Raw genomic sequence first — 16,367 nt, 5'->3', positions numbered from 1 at the left:
AACCAGAGGATTGGAAAGCTTTAGAAACCAACAAAGATGACCAAAAAAATGGAGCGAGAAAATAAACTGAGGGTAAACTAGCAAGTAATATAAAAACGGACAGTATGAGCTTCTTTAAATATATAAAAAGGAAGAGAGAGGCCAAAGTGAACATAGGCCCCTTAGAGAATGAGGCTAGGGAAATAATAATGGGGAACCAGGAAATGGCAGAGGAGTGGAATAAATACTTTGTGTCAGTCTGCACGGTGGAAGACACAAATAGCATTCCAAAAATACTAAATAATCAAGGGGCAAAAGTGGGGGTGGGGGGAGGAAATAAATACAATAACGACCAGTAGAGAAAAAGTACTAAGAAAACTAATGGGATTAAAGGCAGATAAGTCCCCTGGACCTAATGGGTTGCACCCTAGAATATTAAAGGAAGTAGCTACAGAGATAGTGGATGCACTGGTAGTAATCTGCGAAGAACTCTTACCTTCTGAAAAGCCCTAGAGGATTGGAAAACTGCCAATGTAACATCCTTAATCAAAAAAGGAGGGAGACAAAAAACAGGTAACTATATAGGCCAGTTAGCTTAACATCCGTCATTGGGAAGATGTTAGAGTATTATAAAGGACATAATAGCAGAGCATTTAGAAATACACAATATAATTGAGCAGACTCAGCATGGCTTCAGGAAGGGAAAATCATGCTGGGGAAATTTATTAGCATGGATAGAGGATTGGCTAACTAATAGAAGACAAGAGTTGGGATATGGGGAGCATTTTCAGGATGGTATCGTGTGGTGCCACAGGGATCAGTGCTGGGGCCAGAATAATTTACATTATATATTAATGACTTGGATGAGGGAAATGAATGTACTATCGCCAAATTTGCGGATGACACAAAAATAGGTGGGAAGACAAGTGTTGGGGGTGACACAGTCTGCAAAGGGATAGAGACAGGTTGAGTGAGTGGGGAAAAACTTGGCAGATGGAATACAGTGTAGGAAAATGTGCAGTTATGCACTTTGGCAGGAAGAATATAAGAGCTGAATATTTAAATGGAGAAAGATTGCAGAAATCTGCAGCATAGAGGGACTTGAGGGTCTTTGTGCATGAATCAAAAAGCTAGCATACAAGTTCAACAGGTAAAAGGGAAAGCAAATGGAATGTTGGCCTTTATTTCAAAGGGAATGGAGTATAAAAATAGGGAAGCCTTGCTGAAACTATACAAGGCACTAATTAGATCAGAGTACTGTGAATAGTTTGGTCCACATATCCAAGGAAAGATATACTGGCATTGGAGGCAGCCCAGAGAAGGTTCACTAGGCTGATCCCAGGTATGATGGGATTTTCTAATGAGGAGAGGTTGAGTAGGTTGGCCCTGTACTCGCTGGAGTTTAGAAGAATGAGAGGTGACCTTATTGAAACATATAAGATTCTTAGGGGGCTTGACAGGGTAGATGCTGAGAGGTTACTTCCCCTTGTTGGAGAGTCGAGGACCAGAGGGCATAATCTCAGAGTAAGGGATCGCCCATTTAAGACAGAGACGAGGAGGAATTTCTTCTGAGGGTAGTGAACCTGTGTAATTCTTTACCGCAGAGGACTGTAGAGGCTGGGTCATTAAGTATATTCAAGGTTGAGAGAGACAGATTTTTAATGAGTAAAGGAATCAAGGGTTATGGGAGAAAGGCAGGAAAGTGGAGTTGAGGATAATCCGATCATTGAATGGCGGAACAGACTCGATGGGCCGAATGGCCTACTTCTGCTCCTACGTCTTATGGTTTTGTAAACTAAGGAACAGAGTTTCTGGTGGAGACCAAGGAGAATAGTTTTGGCGTTTCCAACTCATCCATGAATGCATGACAAAGCAGAAGTTAGTTGTTGTAGTTACTTCTAAAAATGTTATCAGCTGGCCATGTGAATGTATGGTGCTGCGTGAGAAATTTAGTCGTGCCCAGTATTGATTTGGATGCAGTTCAGAGAAGGTTCACTGGATTCATTTCTGGGGTGAACGGGTTGTCTTATGAAGAAAAGTTGAACAGATTAGGCAGAACACCTTTGGTCTGTCCGCAAGCATGACCCAGACCTCCCTGTTGCTTGCCATTTCAACACTCCACCCTGCTCTGATGCCCACGTGTCCGCCCTTGGCTTACTGCATTGTTCCAGTGAAGCTCAACGCAAACTGGAGGAACAGCACCTCATCTTTCGACTAGGCACTTTACAGCCTTCTGGACTGAATATTGAGTTCAACAATTTTAGATCATGAACTCTCTCCTCCGTCCCCACCCCCTTTCCGATCCCCCTCTTTTTTTCCCAATAATTTATATAGATTTTACTTTTCCCACCTATTTCCATTATTTTTAAATGTATTTCCTTTCCATTGTTTTATCTCTACCTTTTAGCCTTTTTTGATTCCTTCACCTCACCCCACCCCCGCTAGGGCTATCTGTACCTTGCATGTCCTGCTTTCTACCCTTAATTATCACATTCCTTAGATAATATCACCACCTTCAACAGCTCTTTGCCATTTTGTCTGTGACATCTTATGGTTATCTCCACCTATCACTGGCCCTCTATCCAGCTCTACCTGTCCCACCCACCCTTAAACCAGCTTATATTTCACCTCTCTTCTATTTTTACTTAGTTCTGTTGAAGGGTCATTCGGACTCGAAACGTTAACTGTGTTCCTCTCCGCAGATGCTGCCAGACCTGCTGAGTTTTTCCAGGTATTTTTGTTTTTGTTTTGGATGTCCAGCATCTGCAGTTTTTTGCTTTTATATTAACTGAGACATGCTAGCCAAATCATAGAATTCCACTGCCCATTAAAATGCCAAACATTTTGGGGTCGGGGGGAGGTGAGTGTGGTGGTAAAGACGGAATTTAGTGTTCTAATCTGACGTAGGTGATAAAGGAAGGTTTTTTCCAATCTTTTATTTTTCTGCTTTTGACAGGATTTGAGACCAATGGTGATGCTGGCAAGTCATTTCAAAGTCCATCACAGGAGTCCTCCCTGACGGTTCCTTCCGCTGAACAACCAGATCTGGATACTGTAACACTCCAGTGCTCTGACTCTTTCTACTCAGAATATGAGACAATGCATGGAACCAGACAGGCAGGTAAAAAAAAGAGTATTGCAGTTTAATTATCAAGGGTTGGGCTCATTTTACAAAAGCATGCAGCATACTACATTGTTTGCATTTCTCATAATATACAGGGCCAGTTGGAATAATATACAGGGCCAGTTGGAATAACTATCATCTGTCTTTAATTGTGATGTTTGCCAATTTTAATGAGCAGTGGATTTCTGATTTGGCTAGCATGTCTCAGTTTATGTTCACTTCAAACTAAAGTGAACAGCAAAAAGAATGCATGGAGCACGCTGGCCTCAATGCTTTCCTTGGTAACATATACCATATGGCGATTATTTACACGACATGGTTATGCTTAAGTTTCTTCTTGCCAGGTTACAATCTAAATTAACCTTTTGAAAAGACAGCTTGGTGCCATAAATATTATGATGTCATTGCGTGTGCAAGGATGTATTGCTGATTTCAACCATTGCACGTTGTCTTGAATTGTTGGTGCAACTTCTTGCCCTTCAACACTTGCACACTTCACTCAATTAACCTGAGATAATTAATTCTAATGTTAGGGGGCACTATTCTAATTAACTTCAAATATTTTGCTGGGGCAAGCTTTTTGGTTGAGTTTGTCAGTTCTAGATTTGTATCTCAAATGTGTACTGCTGTTTGAAAAGTTTTTTTTTGTAGGCTTTCATCTTGATGAATAATGCTGTGTCATACATGGGAACATATTTGAAGTTTAATCCGCAGCAGTCTGTCTGTTTCTTTTATTTTTCCCCAAATACAACAGAATTCAACATCAATGTGCAAGCAGTAGTCTGGGGTGTCATGCGCTACTCCCTAGTGAGTTAGTACTAGTTACTTATTCAATTGTTTCACCATATTTAAATGTTATAGTTTTATGTTACTTCACTTCAGACTTTTTTCCTTTAATTTCCTTCAAGACATTTTAAGTTTTAATTAGCCTTTGAAGTTAGATATGTAGTAAAATTCCCTCCTATTGCAACTTGTAACTGGCAGACATTTGCACAGACTAGTTGCTGTATTGGATTGCCCCTCCTGGTAGGATTTTAATTTGTAAATTTGCTTTGTAACATTGGATGCTATACTCCTGTAATTTACCTGTTTGCTGTCAGTGAAAGCTGAACAATGAACCTGGATGGGAGAGATTAATGAGTTGCACTGCATTAGACTAATTTAAAGTCTGATGATGTGTGAAAGTGCATTTTCCTGAAGAAACTGTTTTTTTGGGTTTTTTTTTAGGAGGAGATCAGACACTATTGGAACAGGAGACAGTTGGTCAAGAAGACCTTCGAGAGCTGCTGAAAAAGACACTGGAGTTCTGTTTGTCTCGGTGAGTCCTGAGTTGTAATTTTTCTGAATTTTGCTTTGATATAAAATTTATCTTATGTTCAAGTCATCTCTACTATTGCAGATTTTCCCCATAAGCTTGCTAAAACAACAAATTTTCAGTATCTGAAAAATGCTGTACAAATTCTGCATATAAAGCTTTAATGAAGTATCTTAAATTGCCAGAAATCACATTAGTGATGGATATTTTCATGCTTAGACATCTAACATTGTGAACAAATACGTGAGTGGATATACCTGAACCAATTGTGTCACCCTTTTTTTAAGAAAAAGGTCTGCATGCTTAAGAATTTTCTCCTCCCCAGAACCTGTTGGAAGCTTACAGATTTTAAATCCATAAACAAAAAGATCCTGAAGTTAGTACAAGTTGGAGAATGAGGGCTGACTGCAGGTGGAGGGGCAGCAATGACTGGCTAGAAGCTCCAGCAAAGTTCTGGTTGGTAGATATTAGCACCCCAGCCAATTAACTGAATGAAGATTCAGCTCCTTAGTACATCTGAATGCAGACATCACCAATCATGTATTCATGAAATGTGAAAGCCAAACCCAGTCCACCACCTATCTCAATTCTGCATGTGTTATGTCAAGAGACTGTGATTAGAAATGCTTGCTTATGTTCTTTATTCTCCTAAGGTCAAGGCTCTAGACGTTAATTGTGCCCAATTTCTGTCTTGGTTCAGATGAATAACCAGGAATTGATCCTGCATAACTCTGATCTGTTTGGTTAATTACTGTCAAGTTGTAACTTTACCATCCAATCAGAGGAGCTAAGGCTTTACCCTCTATTTTGAAATGGCTCGCTAGAGCATTTTAAGCAGGTATTTGGGCATAGGGTAGCAATGTAACTTGAGACATGGGGGGGGGGGGGGGGGGGGGGGCTTGTTCTAGTCGTTCCAGGTAAGGTCCCATAACTAAGTTAAAGCTGATGGCGGTGGAACCAGTGAATTTTGGCAGTGGTGCCCATCGAGTCTGCACTGACACGTGAGAAATACCTGACCTAGCTACCTAATCCCATTTACCAGCACTTGGCCCACAGCCTTGTGGAGGTGGAGGATCTTTGGGAAAGAGGACTTGTGTTTCCTTCAAACACACATGAGGAAGGGAATAGGAAGCCACCTTGTGTTCTTTTCCCTTGTCACGTTGCCCATTGAAGTTGAAAATGGGAGTCTCTTCCAAGCATCTCCTGAAGGTGCAGGACCACATGGTGTGGAGGAATGAACAGAGGACCTCCCCCTGGGCAGGTGGTCACCAATACGTCTAGGCGTACAAAACTTGAACATTACCGTTTAAAATTTACAGACTTGAGGGACATAAATTTATACCCATTTCTAAGTTCTAATTGAAAATCTGGTTGTTCACATTAAATTGTCTTTTTTTTTCCCCAGAGAAAATCTGGCCACTGATATGTACCTGGTCTCCCAAATGGATAGTGACCAGTATGTGCCAATACTGACTGTAGCAAATCTTGACCATGTGAAGAAGCTAAGCACCGATGTGGACCTGATTATTGAAGTTTTGAGATGTAAGTTTGCGTTGCATTTAATATAAAAAGCAGTATTTTGAAAAGAATTATTGCTGAAAATATCCTGTAATTTATTTAGCATTGCCTTTGGTCCAAGTGGATGAAAAGGGAGAGAAAGTCAGGCCAAATCAAAACCGCTGCATTGTAATTCTGCGGGAAGTACCAGAGTCAACACCCATTGAGGTAAGAACTAAACAAAAACTTATTTAAAGTAACTCCTTTTCAGTTGAATGTGAAAAATTTTAACTTTTGAAGATATGCACAATTTATTTATCAACAATGGAACCCAGAAGTTAGTCTAAGATCCAGTGCAATGACAAACAAGCAGATCCAGCATAATTTACGTAAGCAAGATCTTCAGGAACATTAACAGCATAGTCAGCAGACAGAAGACTAAGCTGATCTATTAAATCAAGATCCAGCTGCTTGGTCTCACAAGTCCTGTAATGATGACCTCTTGCAAGCAGATCCATGAGAGGAATCCAGGATCTTTGTTAAACTTGTACATTAGTACTGCAATAATTACACAATTTTTGAAGATATGAATCACACCTGGACAAATACACTCTACTGGGAATAATAGCAGGCTGGTGAATATTTTAGTTCAACTGGATAAAGGCAGTTCTACTTGGCATAAATAGCATTTAGCTTGTTCCAGATGTTATAGTTCCACAGTATCCAACCCCTGTAGATAATGTGTTGAAGGTCTAATTGGAGCAAAACTCAAGATTTAGCGCTTGCTACTTATTAGGTTAAAATGGTTTTTCCTACATTTGAAAAGTCTTTTCTCCCTTTTGCTAGGCAGCAGTATTCAATAAATCATGATCATCTTAAACCGCAGAACAGTCCCTTCGACCATAATTGAAGACTTGATCTCCAAGAATTTGGATTTTTGATCCTAAACTTTTTGAAACTAGTTGACATAAAAGGATAACCGTACAAAGAACGTAACAGTGGTTTTGTTGGTTGCTGTAATTACTGCTGTGCAGACTTGTCGGCTCTCCTATTTTGTGGAATTCTGTACCCATGTAATTATGTAAATTGACTTGAGCCAGTTATTGCTCCACTACTGGCACACTAAATTAAGAAATCGGTGCAAGGGCAGTGCTAAGCGTAGGCTACATATGTGCTTCTCCCCCAAGTGGTTGGGATTAAAATGAGGTGCATATTCTTGAGTATTTGTACAGGGACTGTGTCCTTTTTTTGGGAGAAATGAATGTTTATAGGTAGAACCTCCCTACATGAAATATGTATGCACCATAATCAACCAGCTGATTCTTTTTCCAGGAGGTAGAAGCACTCTTCAAAGGAGAAAATTTCCCAAAGTTCATGAGTTGTGAATTTGCCTACAATGACAACTGGTTTATCACCTTTGAATCAGAGGCTGATGCACAACAGGTAAAGCCAGTTATTCTTATCAAGATTTTGTCAGGCTTTTTATTGGTTTAATTACTTGTACATCTGCACATGCTTCCAGGACAGCACTAAGTTCTGGTCATTGACTTATAAGATTCTTTTAAACTTTGGTTGTGTCTTGACCAATTGCATTTTGACTTCTGGGATCCAGGTTGAAAATGAGCCGAGATTGAAGGCACAAAAGTCACGTGTGTTTTTTGTGATGACTGTATGTAGAATACATTTGGGCTATTTCGATCTAGTTGAAAGCAAGTCTACAGCATAACAATTGATAATTCAGAAAAGGTAGACAAAGGTGGCTGTAAAAAGTTGGAAAGGGGTGATACTAGGCAAATGCAGTAGAGGGTGCTCTTTGAACTGAGACAGATGAGCACTTCATTCTGCATCAATATGTACTGTGCCTTACTAAAGGGTGCTCAATGTTGACATTGGGTGCTTGATATGAAATGTCTTTAATCTCCTGGAATTAAAACGTAGTATTACACAAAAGGAAATTGCAAAAGAATTAAATGTCCCCACTTCACCCTAAAATCTGTAGCGGTAATTACAAAGCCTTTTGTAAGTTTAAAATATAAACAATCCTTTGAACCATTTTAACTTCATGAATAAACAACTTGTAAATATAATTGTTGATCTTTATTTTTGTTTACAATAATGTTTCCATTTGCACCATTTATAAGAAGTTTTCCAATAATGAACTAAGCTTAATTTCAATTTCAAATATTTATATCTTTTAAATATAACAATATGGAAACTGAGTTGACACCTGAGAAATAATCAGATGACCCTGGCTGAATGCCTGTTAGCAGAGTATGCTGAGCTTGTTTGTGATTGTGAATGCATCTTGTTAACTTCACTGAGCCAGTCTGCCCTTCAGTTAAAACTTCTGCTTAAGTTTTCCTGAAGTAACAAGAACTTCAAGTATAGCTGGTGGCGAAGCTTCTGAAGGTAATAGTTTTGGATTGTACACTCAAAACTGTATTGAATATATTGGTAGGGCATATGTTCTGTGTGCAGCCCTTATTTACTGATGGTATTCATCTGGTACACTGGATATATTGTGTATCATTTACAAAATGCACTGCAGTGACTAGCCAAAGGTTCCTTCAACAGTACTTTGCAAACCCATGACCTCTACCCAAATAGAAGGACAAGGGCAACAGACACAGGGGAAGCTCCCCTCCAAGTTGCACACCATCCTGTCTTGGGGCAATGACCCAATAAGAGTGAAGGAACAGTGATAAACTTGGAACCCCTTCCCTGACAGCACTTGTGGCTGTACCCATGCCACATGTATTGCAGCAGTTCAAGGCAAAAGCTCACCACCACCTTAGCAAGGACAATTAGGGATGGGCAATAACTGCTGGCCTTGCCAGTGATGCTTGTACCCCATGGAGGATTAAAAAAAAACACTGGATAACTGTGCTCCCAGCAGTGTTTTACTATGCATGGAAAAGTTGTTTCCATTGTGAGATCAATATCTTGAGTTGTTTGTGGCTACACTGCTAAATTTATATATCTAATCAGCAACCTACTTTTTCTTTATTATTCATTCACGGGATGTGGGCTTCGCTGGCTGGACCAGCATTTATTGCCCATCCCTAGTTGCCTTTGAGAAGGTGGTGGTCAGCTGCCTTCCTGAACTGCTGCTGTCCTTGTGGTGCAGGTACACCCGTAGTGCTGTTAGGAAGAGTTTTCCAGGATTTTGACCCAGTGACAGTGAAAGAATGCGATATATTTCTGAGTCAGATGGTGAGTGACTTGGAGGTGAACTTGCAGGTGGTGGTGTTCCCAACTATCTGCTGCCCTTGTCCTTCTAGGTGGTAGTGATCGTGGGTTTGGAAGATGCTGTCTAAGGAGCCTTGGTAAATTCCTGCAGCACATCTTGTAGATGGTACACACTGCTGCTACTGTGCATCGGTGGTGGAGGGAGTGAATGTTTGTGGATGTGGTGCCAATCAAGTGGACTGCTTTGTCCTGGACGGTGTCCAGCTTCTTCAGTGTTTTAGGAACTGCACTTATCCAGGCAAGCGGGGAGTATTCCATCACACTCCTGACTTGTGCCTTGTGGACAGATGGTGGACAGGCTTTGGGGAGCCAGGAGGCGAATTACTCGTTGCACGATTCCTAGCCTCTGACCTGCTCTTGTAGTCACAGTATTTATATGGCAAGTGCCGTTCAGTTTCTGGTCAATGTTAACCCCCAGGATGTTGATAGTGGGGGATTCAGTGATGGTAATGCCATTTAATATCAAGGGGTGATGGTTGGATCCTTTCTAATGTGAAACTTTCTAATTTAAGTGGAGTAGCAATCCTACAGTAACACCTACAGTTGGCATTTTAACTGAAGATTTGTATACATTTCTGTAGTTTATCCTTAATCACTGCACCAGATTTTTAGTGTTAGAAAATGAGTGGCCAATTTTTGATTATGCTCTGACATGCCACCTATTTTGGCCAGGCTTACAGATACCTTCGAGAAGAAGTAAAAACCTTCCAGGGGAAGCCTATAAAGGTAAAAATTGAATAATGCTTGAACACTGATTTAGTTACTTGATTCTTTCAACAGTGTACTGTCAAGTTTCAAGTTGAATGGACTATTTTTTTGTTGCAGGCAAGGATTAAAGCAAAGCCAATGGCTATCAACACTTTTCTACCAAAGAATGGTTACAGACCTCTTGATATGAACCTATACACTCAGCAGAGGTACACATCATTTTATGTGCCTCCAATATACAGCCCCCAACAGTTTCCACTTTATAGCCTCCTTACTCCTCAGTCCTGGTCTGCAACCCATAGCTACCTGGATCCTACATTGGTAAGTGTGATGTTCTTGAAATTTTTCAAACTGTTGATCATTTCATCACTTTTAAAATTGATCTTGCTGTGCTCATAGTATGCAAATTGTGTGTTAACTATTGACCTTTTTAGAATCCTCTTGAATTTATTGTGCCTTTTTATTTGACAAAAGTTATAAAAACTCGTAATGGAATTGTTCTTGCAAAATGAGGCCTCTAATTTCTGCTTTTATAAACTTGTGATTGCTTAATGCTGACTATTGAAGAACATTAGAGCTACTTAAACACTTGGTTTTGAAACTTTCTATAGGAAGGTAGAGCATCTGAGTTTTATTACAGAACCGATCCGTCATCCATAGAGGATATGGTATCATTTTTCTGACTTGACATATTTTGGGAGAAAGGTGTTTCGTCCTTTGGTTTCACATGATGGCCTATTATTCACTAGCTGGAGGGACAGGTAGACAATTTGCTGCTTGGTCTCCGTGTGCTGTGAACAATTTTAATTTTAAAAAAAAGCCCTCAATTGTTTAACGCTTCCATTCCATGCAGCACTTCTTCACAATGCACATGTGGCCTCCATCCAAATGTCTGCGATTCAGCTCTGAACCAGACACTGGCAAGTACATTGGTGACTCATTCGGGGGAAGGTCAGAGGCACATAGTCTCTCCATTAGTCGCCTGACTTGAGCTTGGGAACCTCCCCACCAAACAGCAGCATGTTAATACACAAATATATTGGGGATTAAGCTCAGGACTTTTCAGTTTCCCTTAGTTTACAGTGCACATGTTACACATTTATCTTGACAGTCGAAAATGAACTGAAGTGTAGGCATACTTACCAATTTAAATCTTTTGAGAGTTTCTGCCAGCTTTAATTTCTTCACTTTGGTAAAGTTTTGTATCGCACCAGGTGCGAAGGCATTCGAATATGGTTTCTGGGGGCAAGGTCTTAAGTGATTTTTGGCCAGTTTCCTACATTACAACGATGACTGTATTTCAAAAGTGCTGAGTTTTGAGACGTTCAGAGATTGTGAAAGACGCTAAATAAATCCAAGTCGTGTTGTTTGCTGTCTAAGTGGAAAAAGTCCTAGCTTCCAAATTACTATAGAACTGTGCATTGGCAGCATTGCTAACCAAGCAGCTTGCTGCTTGGAAGACCTGAAAAACATGTCTCTGCACTGAATACAGATTTAAAACTAGAATTGTCTCCAAGCTTATTTCACTTTGTTATTTGGTAAACATAGTTCAAATAGTCCACCTGCAATTTTTATCTTCAGGACTGCTTGAATGAGGGGCAGTTATTGATTGACTTGCTGAGTTGTTTGTCCGCCTCTGCAGAAATTGGCAGATGTAATTAACGCTGGGCATTGAATGTATAGAAGTCCAGTCAGAATGCAGTTTCTGTTGTGTGGTTTGAAAGACAACTTGATGAGTCACTCTCCCACTTTCCCAAGAAATATGGCTGTGCTTCTTACCTGTATCCTTCAGAACTTTATCTAGTTTTTGATATCAAAGTCCTATTCAGTGCATTGCTAGTGAGTCAATTAACTGTAACAGAAACATGGAAATTTTAGCTTATTGGCAGCCGAGTGGCCCTGTGGCAGCTGCCAAGTTGTAAGATGAAAGCACTGATGAATACCCAGATACAAAAAAATCAATACTACATTATCTGCTTATTTGAAGGTAGAACTGCAGTTTGCTTGCTGATAGATTAATATTGAAGAGTAAGCTAAGATGGATGTTGCACAATTAATGAAAACTACATCAGATAGAAACAGTTTTCTTGGATATTGTAAAGCAGTGCAGCTCTCCTTTCTTTGCATAACACAAAGACAGCAAACTTAGCTATTAATTAGAGGCTCTTGGTTTAAAGGATGAGGGAAATTTATATTTCTGGTTGCATCTTGAGAGACTTGAGGTGCATAGAATGCATAGTGTAGTTTTGCTTTATTGTAGGGAGTGGGCTCAAGTGAGTTATTTATCTCCCTGCTTTGCCTTTGATCTGTCAACCCCAGTGTGCATTCTGTACTTCATTGATTTCAAAATATTCTTATTCTTAATTCTCAAAAAGCTGTCTGAATTAAACTAAAAGTCCTGCCCTAATACTTGCTGCCTCATTGTGACAATTCTTAGACATGCATAATTTCGCTTCTCTTGTATCTTGCCTTCCCATAATAATCATTTTCCACTCTCTCTTGCCTTTGCATCAGTGCACATGGTCTTGAGTTTCAATGACCACTGAGTGAATTTGATTCCCACTCCATTTACTAAGTTGCAGTCCAACTAGCGCACTAGTATGAGTCACTATTGCTTCACTCCAGGAAAGGCAGTCATAATAGTGGCCTGCTATTAACTTGTCTTGCTATTCATGCCTCTTGAGTGGAAGATCCAAATTTAGTTAAATTCACTTCCAGGAGTTGGGCACCTTTTGAAGATGGATCGGCTAACCCTTCCGAATGGCAATTCATGTCAGCCTTGAAGCTATGGCATTTACTTTTCTTTGCAAATTTTCAATAGTATATCCTCCATTTTCTCCTTAATAACAGGGATAAATCGAAAGATACAAGCTGACAGTGCGGAAATATATACTGGTAACCCCTTATATTAGTCCTTCAAACTATGTTTCTTCAACGTCACCAGAACTAATTGGAGGATCCTGCTGCATCCACAAGGGATCTATTCAAATTGAAGCAGAATATCACATCCAATTACCCAATTATTGAAGACAACTGTTGGATCAGGGTTTCCAATTGCTGCCTATAGGTACACTGACCAGTTTCCAAAGGGCATCTATTAAACCAAGTTGTTCAGTGGTCTACTAGGTCATTCTTAATTCACATGAAATGCACATTCTAGAACATTTCCAGCATCTGTTTAATACTGGCTTAAAACCTAGTTTTACTGACAGTTGTATCCAAGAAAATATCGTTCATTTTATTTGATCCACAATATAATTGAAATTCTAAAATAGACACCTAGTGCTAAAACCTACTATAATGAACCACAACGGCATTTCCCCTAAGCCCAAGAGAAGCATTGTATTTTTTAGAAGATTTATTACGTTTTAAATTTTTTTTACCTTACCTCCTTCAATTTTATGTGGAACTTTTAAGGTGTTAAGTGATTATGACATACATGGTTTTTACGAAGACTTTATATCATGGACATCACTTTCTATTGAGTTCTAATTTCTGGGCTTGAGGCTTGTGAACTTGTTCTCTGCCTTCAAATCCTGCAGTTGTCTAGCTGCAGTAACTTGCTTTTCCAAGAAATGTGCATCTCATTTTCAAGACATGGATAATGTCTCAATGTTTTTGCAATGTAAACATGTGTTTGGCTCCTCCTAACTTGGAACAAAATGTAACAAAGATAAATCCATGTCCTAGAGCATGTTTTGCTATGAGGGTTGAATACCCAAAACGATAGTTTGTTAATGGGCCTCTACCCGTTGTTTACACCTGTTTTGTCTTCTATCTGACAAAATCCATCTCATTCCATGGCTTTTACAAATCTTTTTGAATGCCCCATGTCAGTACTTAACTAGCTTACAGTACTTAACTTCACATTGAAGATGCCCTCCATGTTGTGTGGCACTAGCACTGTGCTCAATGGGATAGATTTAGAACAGATCTAGCAACTCAACTGGGCATTCATTAGGTGCCCTGAGCCATCAGCAGAATTGCATACAACCATAATTTGTAACCTCATGGCCTGGCATACGCCCCACTACTATTACCTTCAAACCGGGAGAGTAAACCTGGTTCAATGAAGAGTGCAGGAGGGCATTTCGGGAGCAGCACCAAGGATATCTAAAAATGAGGTGTCAACCTGGTGAAGCTATAACACAGGACTACTTGCATGCCTAACAGCGTGAGTGATAGAGCTAAGCGATCCCAGAACTAACAGATCAGATCTAAGCTCTACAGACCTGCCACATCAGTCATGAATGGTGGTGGACAATTAAACCACTCACTGGAGGAGGAGGTTCCACAAATATCCCCATCCTCAATGATGGCGGAGCCCAGCACATGAGTGTAAAAGATAAGGCTGAAGTGTTTGCTACAGTCTTGAGCCAGAAGTGGATGATCCATCTCTGCCTCCTGCAGATGCTTCTCAGATGCCAGTCTTCAGCCAATTCGATTCACTCCACATGATAACAAGAAATGTCTGAAGGCACTGGAGACTGCAAAGACTAGAGGCCCTGGCTTGTGCTCCAGAACTAACTGTGCCCCTAGCCAAGCTGTCCCAGTACTGCCGTAACACTGGCATCTACCTGGCAATGTGCAAAAATGCTTAGGTATGATCTGTCCACAGAGCAGGATAAATCCAACCTGGTCAGTTACTGCCCTAATAGTCTACTCTTGATCATCAGAGTGGTGGAAGGGGCCGTCAACAGCACTATTAAGCAGCACTTAGCATCGGTGAGCAGATTATTACTCAGTTTGGGTTCCGCCAGGGACACTCCGCTCCTGACCTATTACTGCCTTGGTCCAAACATGGACAGAAGAGCTGAACTGGTGAGGTGAGAGTGACTGTCCTTGACACCATGGCAGCATTTGACTGAGTATGGCATTAAGGAGCCCTAGCAAAATGAGTTAAAAGAAATCTGGGAGAAAACACTCCTGGTTGGAGTCATACCTAGCACAAATGAAAGATGGCTGTGGTTGTTGGAGGTCAATCAACACAGTCCCAGGATATCACTGCAAGAGTTCAGATGGTGTCTGAGGCCCAATCATCTTCAGCTGCTTCATCAATGACCTTCCTTCCATCATAAGGTCAGAAGTGGAGGTGTTCACTGATGATTACACAATGTTCGGTGCCATTCACAATTCCTCAGATACTGAAGCAGTCCATGTTCAAATGCAGCAAGACCTGGACAATATCCAGGCTTGGGCTGACATCGGGCACAAATATTACTTGCCACTTAAGTGCCAGGCAATGACCATCTCCAGCAAGAGAATCTAACCATTGCCCCTTGATATTCAGTGTCATTACTATCGTTGAATTCCCCATTATCAACATCCTGAGGGTTACCATTGACCAGAAACTGAACTGGACTAGCTACAAGAGCAGGTCAGAGGCTGGGAATTCTGCGGAGAATAACTCACTCCTGACTCCCCAAAGCCTGTCCACCATCTACAAGGCGCAAGTCATGAGTGTGTTGGAATATTCTCCAAGCTCCAACAGCACTTGAAGCTCAACACCATCCAGGACAAAGCAGCCTGCTTGATGGGCACCCCATGCACCACCCTCAACATCCCCTCCCTCCACTGTATCAGTGATGTGTACCATCCACAAAATGTAATCCAGCAACTCACCAAAGCTCCATAGACAGCACCTTTCAAACCCATAACCTCTACCACCTAGAAAGAAGAGGGCAGCAGATGCATGGGAACATCACCTGCAAGTTCCCCTCCAAGCCGCTCACCATCCTGATTTGGAAATATATCGCCGTTTCCTCCTGTTGCTGGGTCAAAATCCTGGAATTCCTTCCCTAACAGCACAATGGGTGTACCTACATGGATTGCAGTGGTTCAAGAAGGTGGCTCACCTTCTCAAGGGCAATTGGGGGTGGGCAATAAAAATGCTGACTTAGTGATGGCCACATCCCATGAAAGAAAAAAAAAAGAATATCTGTCCAAAAGAATTAACAGGAGTGGGCCATTCGGCCTCTCTAACTTGTTCCACCATTTAATAAGATCGTGGCTGATCTGGTTGTGACCTCAACTCTGCTTTCCTCTCTACTTCATATAACCTTAGATTCTTGATTAACAAGAGTCAATCTAACTCAAATTCAATGAACCTGCCTCCCCTGCTCTCTGGGGAAAAGAATTCCACATCCATGAATGAGTCAAAAAAATCCCTCAATTTCTCATCTCCATCTTAAAAGGGAGACCACTTACTCCTAAACTGTGTCCCCTAGTTCTTGTCTCCCCTGAGAGGGGAAACACCCTCTCAGAATCCACCCTGTCAAGTCCCCTCAGGATTTTAGGTTTCAATAAGATCACCTGTCATTCTTCTAAACTATAATGGATACAGGCCAACTTTTTTCCTCATAAGCTAACCACTTCATTCTAGGAATTCAGTCAAGTGAACCTTCTCTGAATTGCTAATGAAATTATATCTTTAAGGAGATCAGAACTGTACAGTTGTGGTCTCACCAATGCCCTGTGCAACTATAACAAAACTTT

General features: G+C 40.7%; 1 protein-coding gene across 1 annotated transcript in view; it reads left to right on the top strand.

Annotated features, from left to right (window-relative positions):
- Window positions 1-16,367, top strand: part of larp4b (La ribonucleoprotein 4B) — a 124,353-nt gene that overhangs the window by 59,444 nt on the left and 48,542 nt on the right. Inside the window, exons 4-10 of the mRNA XM_078537352.1 lie at window positions 2,936-3,100; window positions 4,331-4,421; window positions 5,824-5,960; window positions 6,040-6,143; window positions 7,248-7,358; window positions 9,837-9,890; window positions 9,990-10,193. Coding sequence (XP_078393478.1) covers window positions 2,936-3,100; window positions 4,331-4,421; window positions 5,824-5,960; window positions 6,040-6,143; window positions 7,248-7,358; window positions 9,837-9,890; window positions 9,990-10,193 — 866 coding nt within the window. The remainder of the gene's footprint in view (window positions 1-2,935; window positions 3,101-4,330; window positions 4,422-5,823; window positions 5,961-6,039; window positions 6,144-7,247; window positions 7,359-9,836; window positions 9,891-9,989; window positions 10,194-16,367) is intronic.

The sequence above is a fragment of the Cetorhinus maximus genome, chromosome 3, assembly GCF_964194155.1.
Source record: "Cetorhinus maximus chromosome 3, sCetMax3.hap1.1, whole genome shotgun sequence".
Taxonomy (NCBI): Eukaryota; Metazoa; Chordata; class Chondrichthyes; order Lamniformes; family Cetorhinidae; genus Cetorhinus; species Cetorhinus maximus.
Note: the sequence above shows the minus strand (reverse complement) of the source record. Positions and strands in the feature narration are given on the sequence as shown.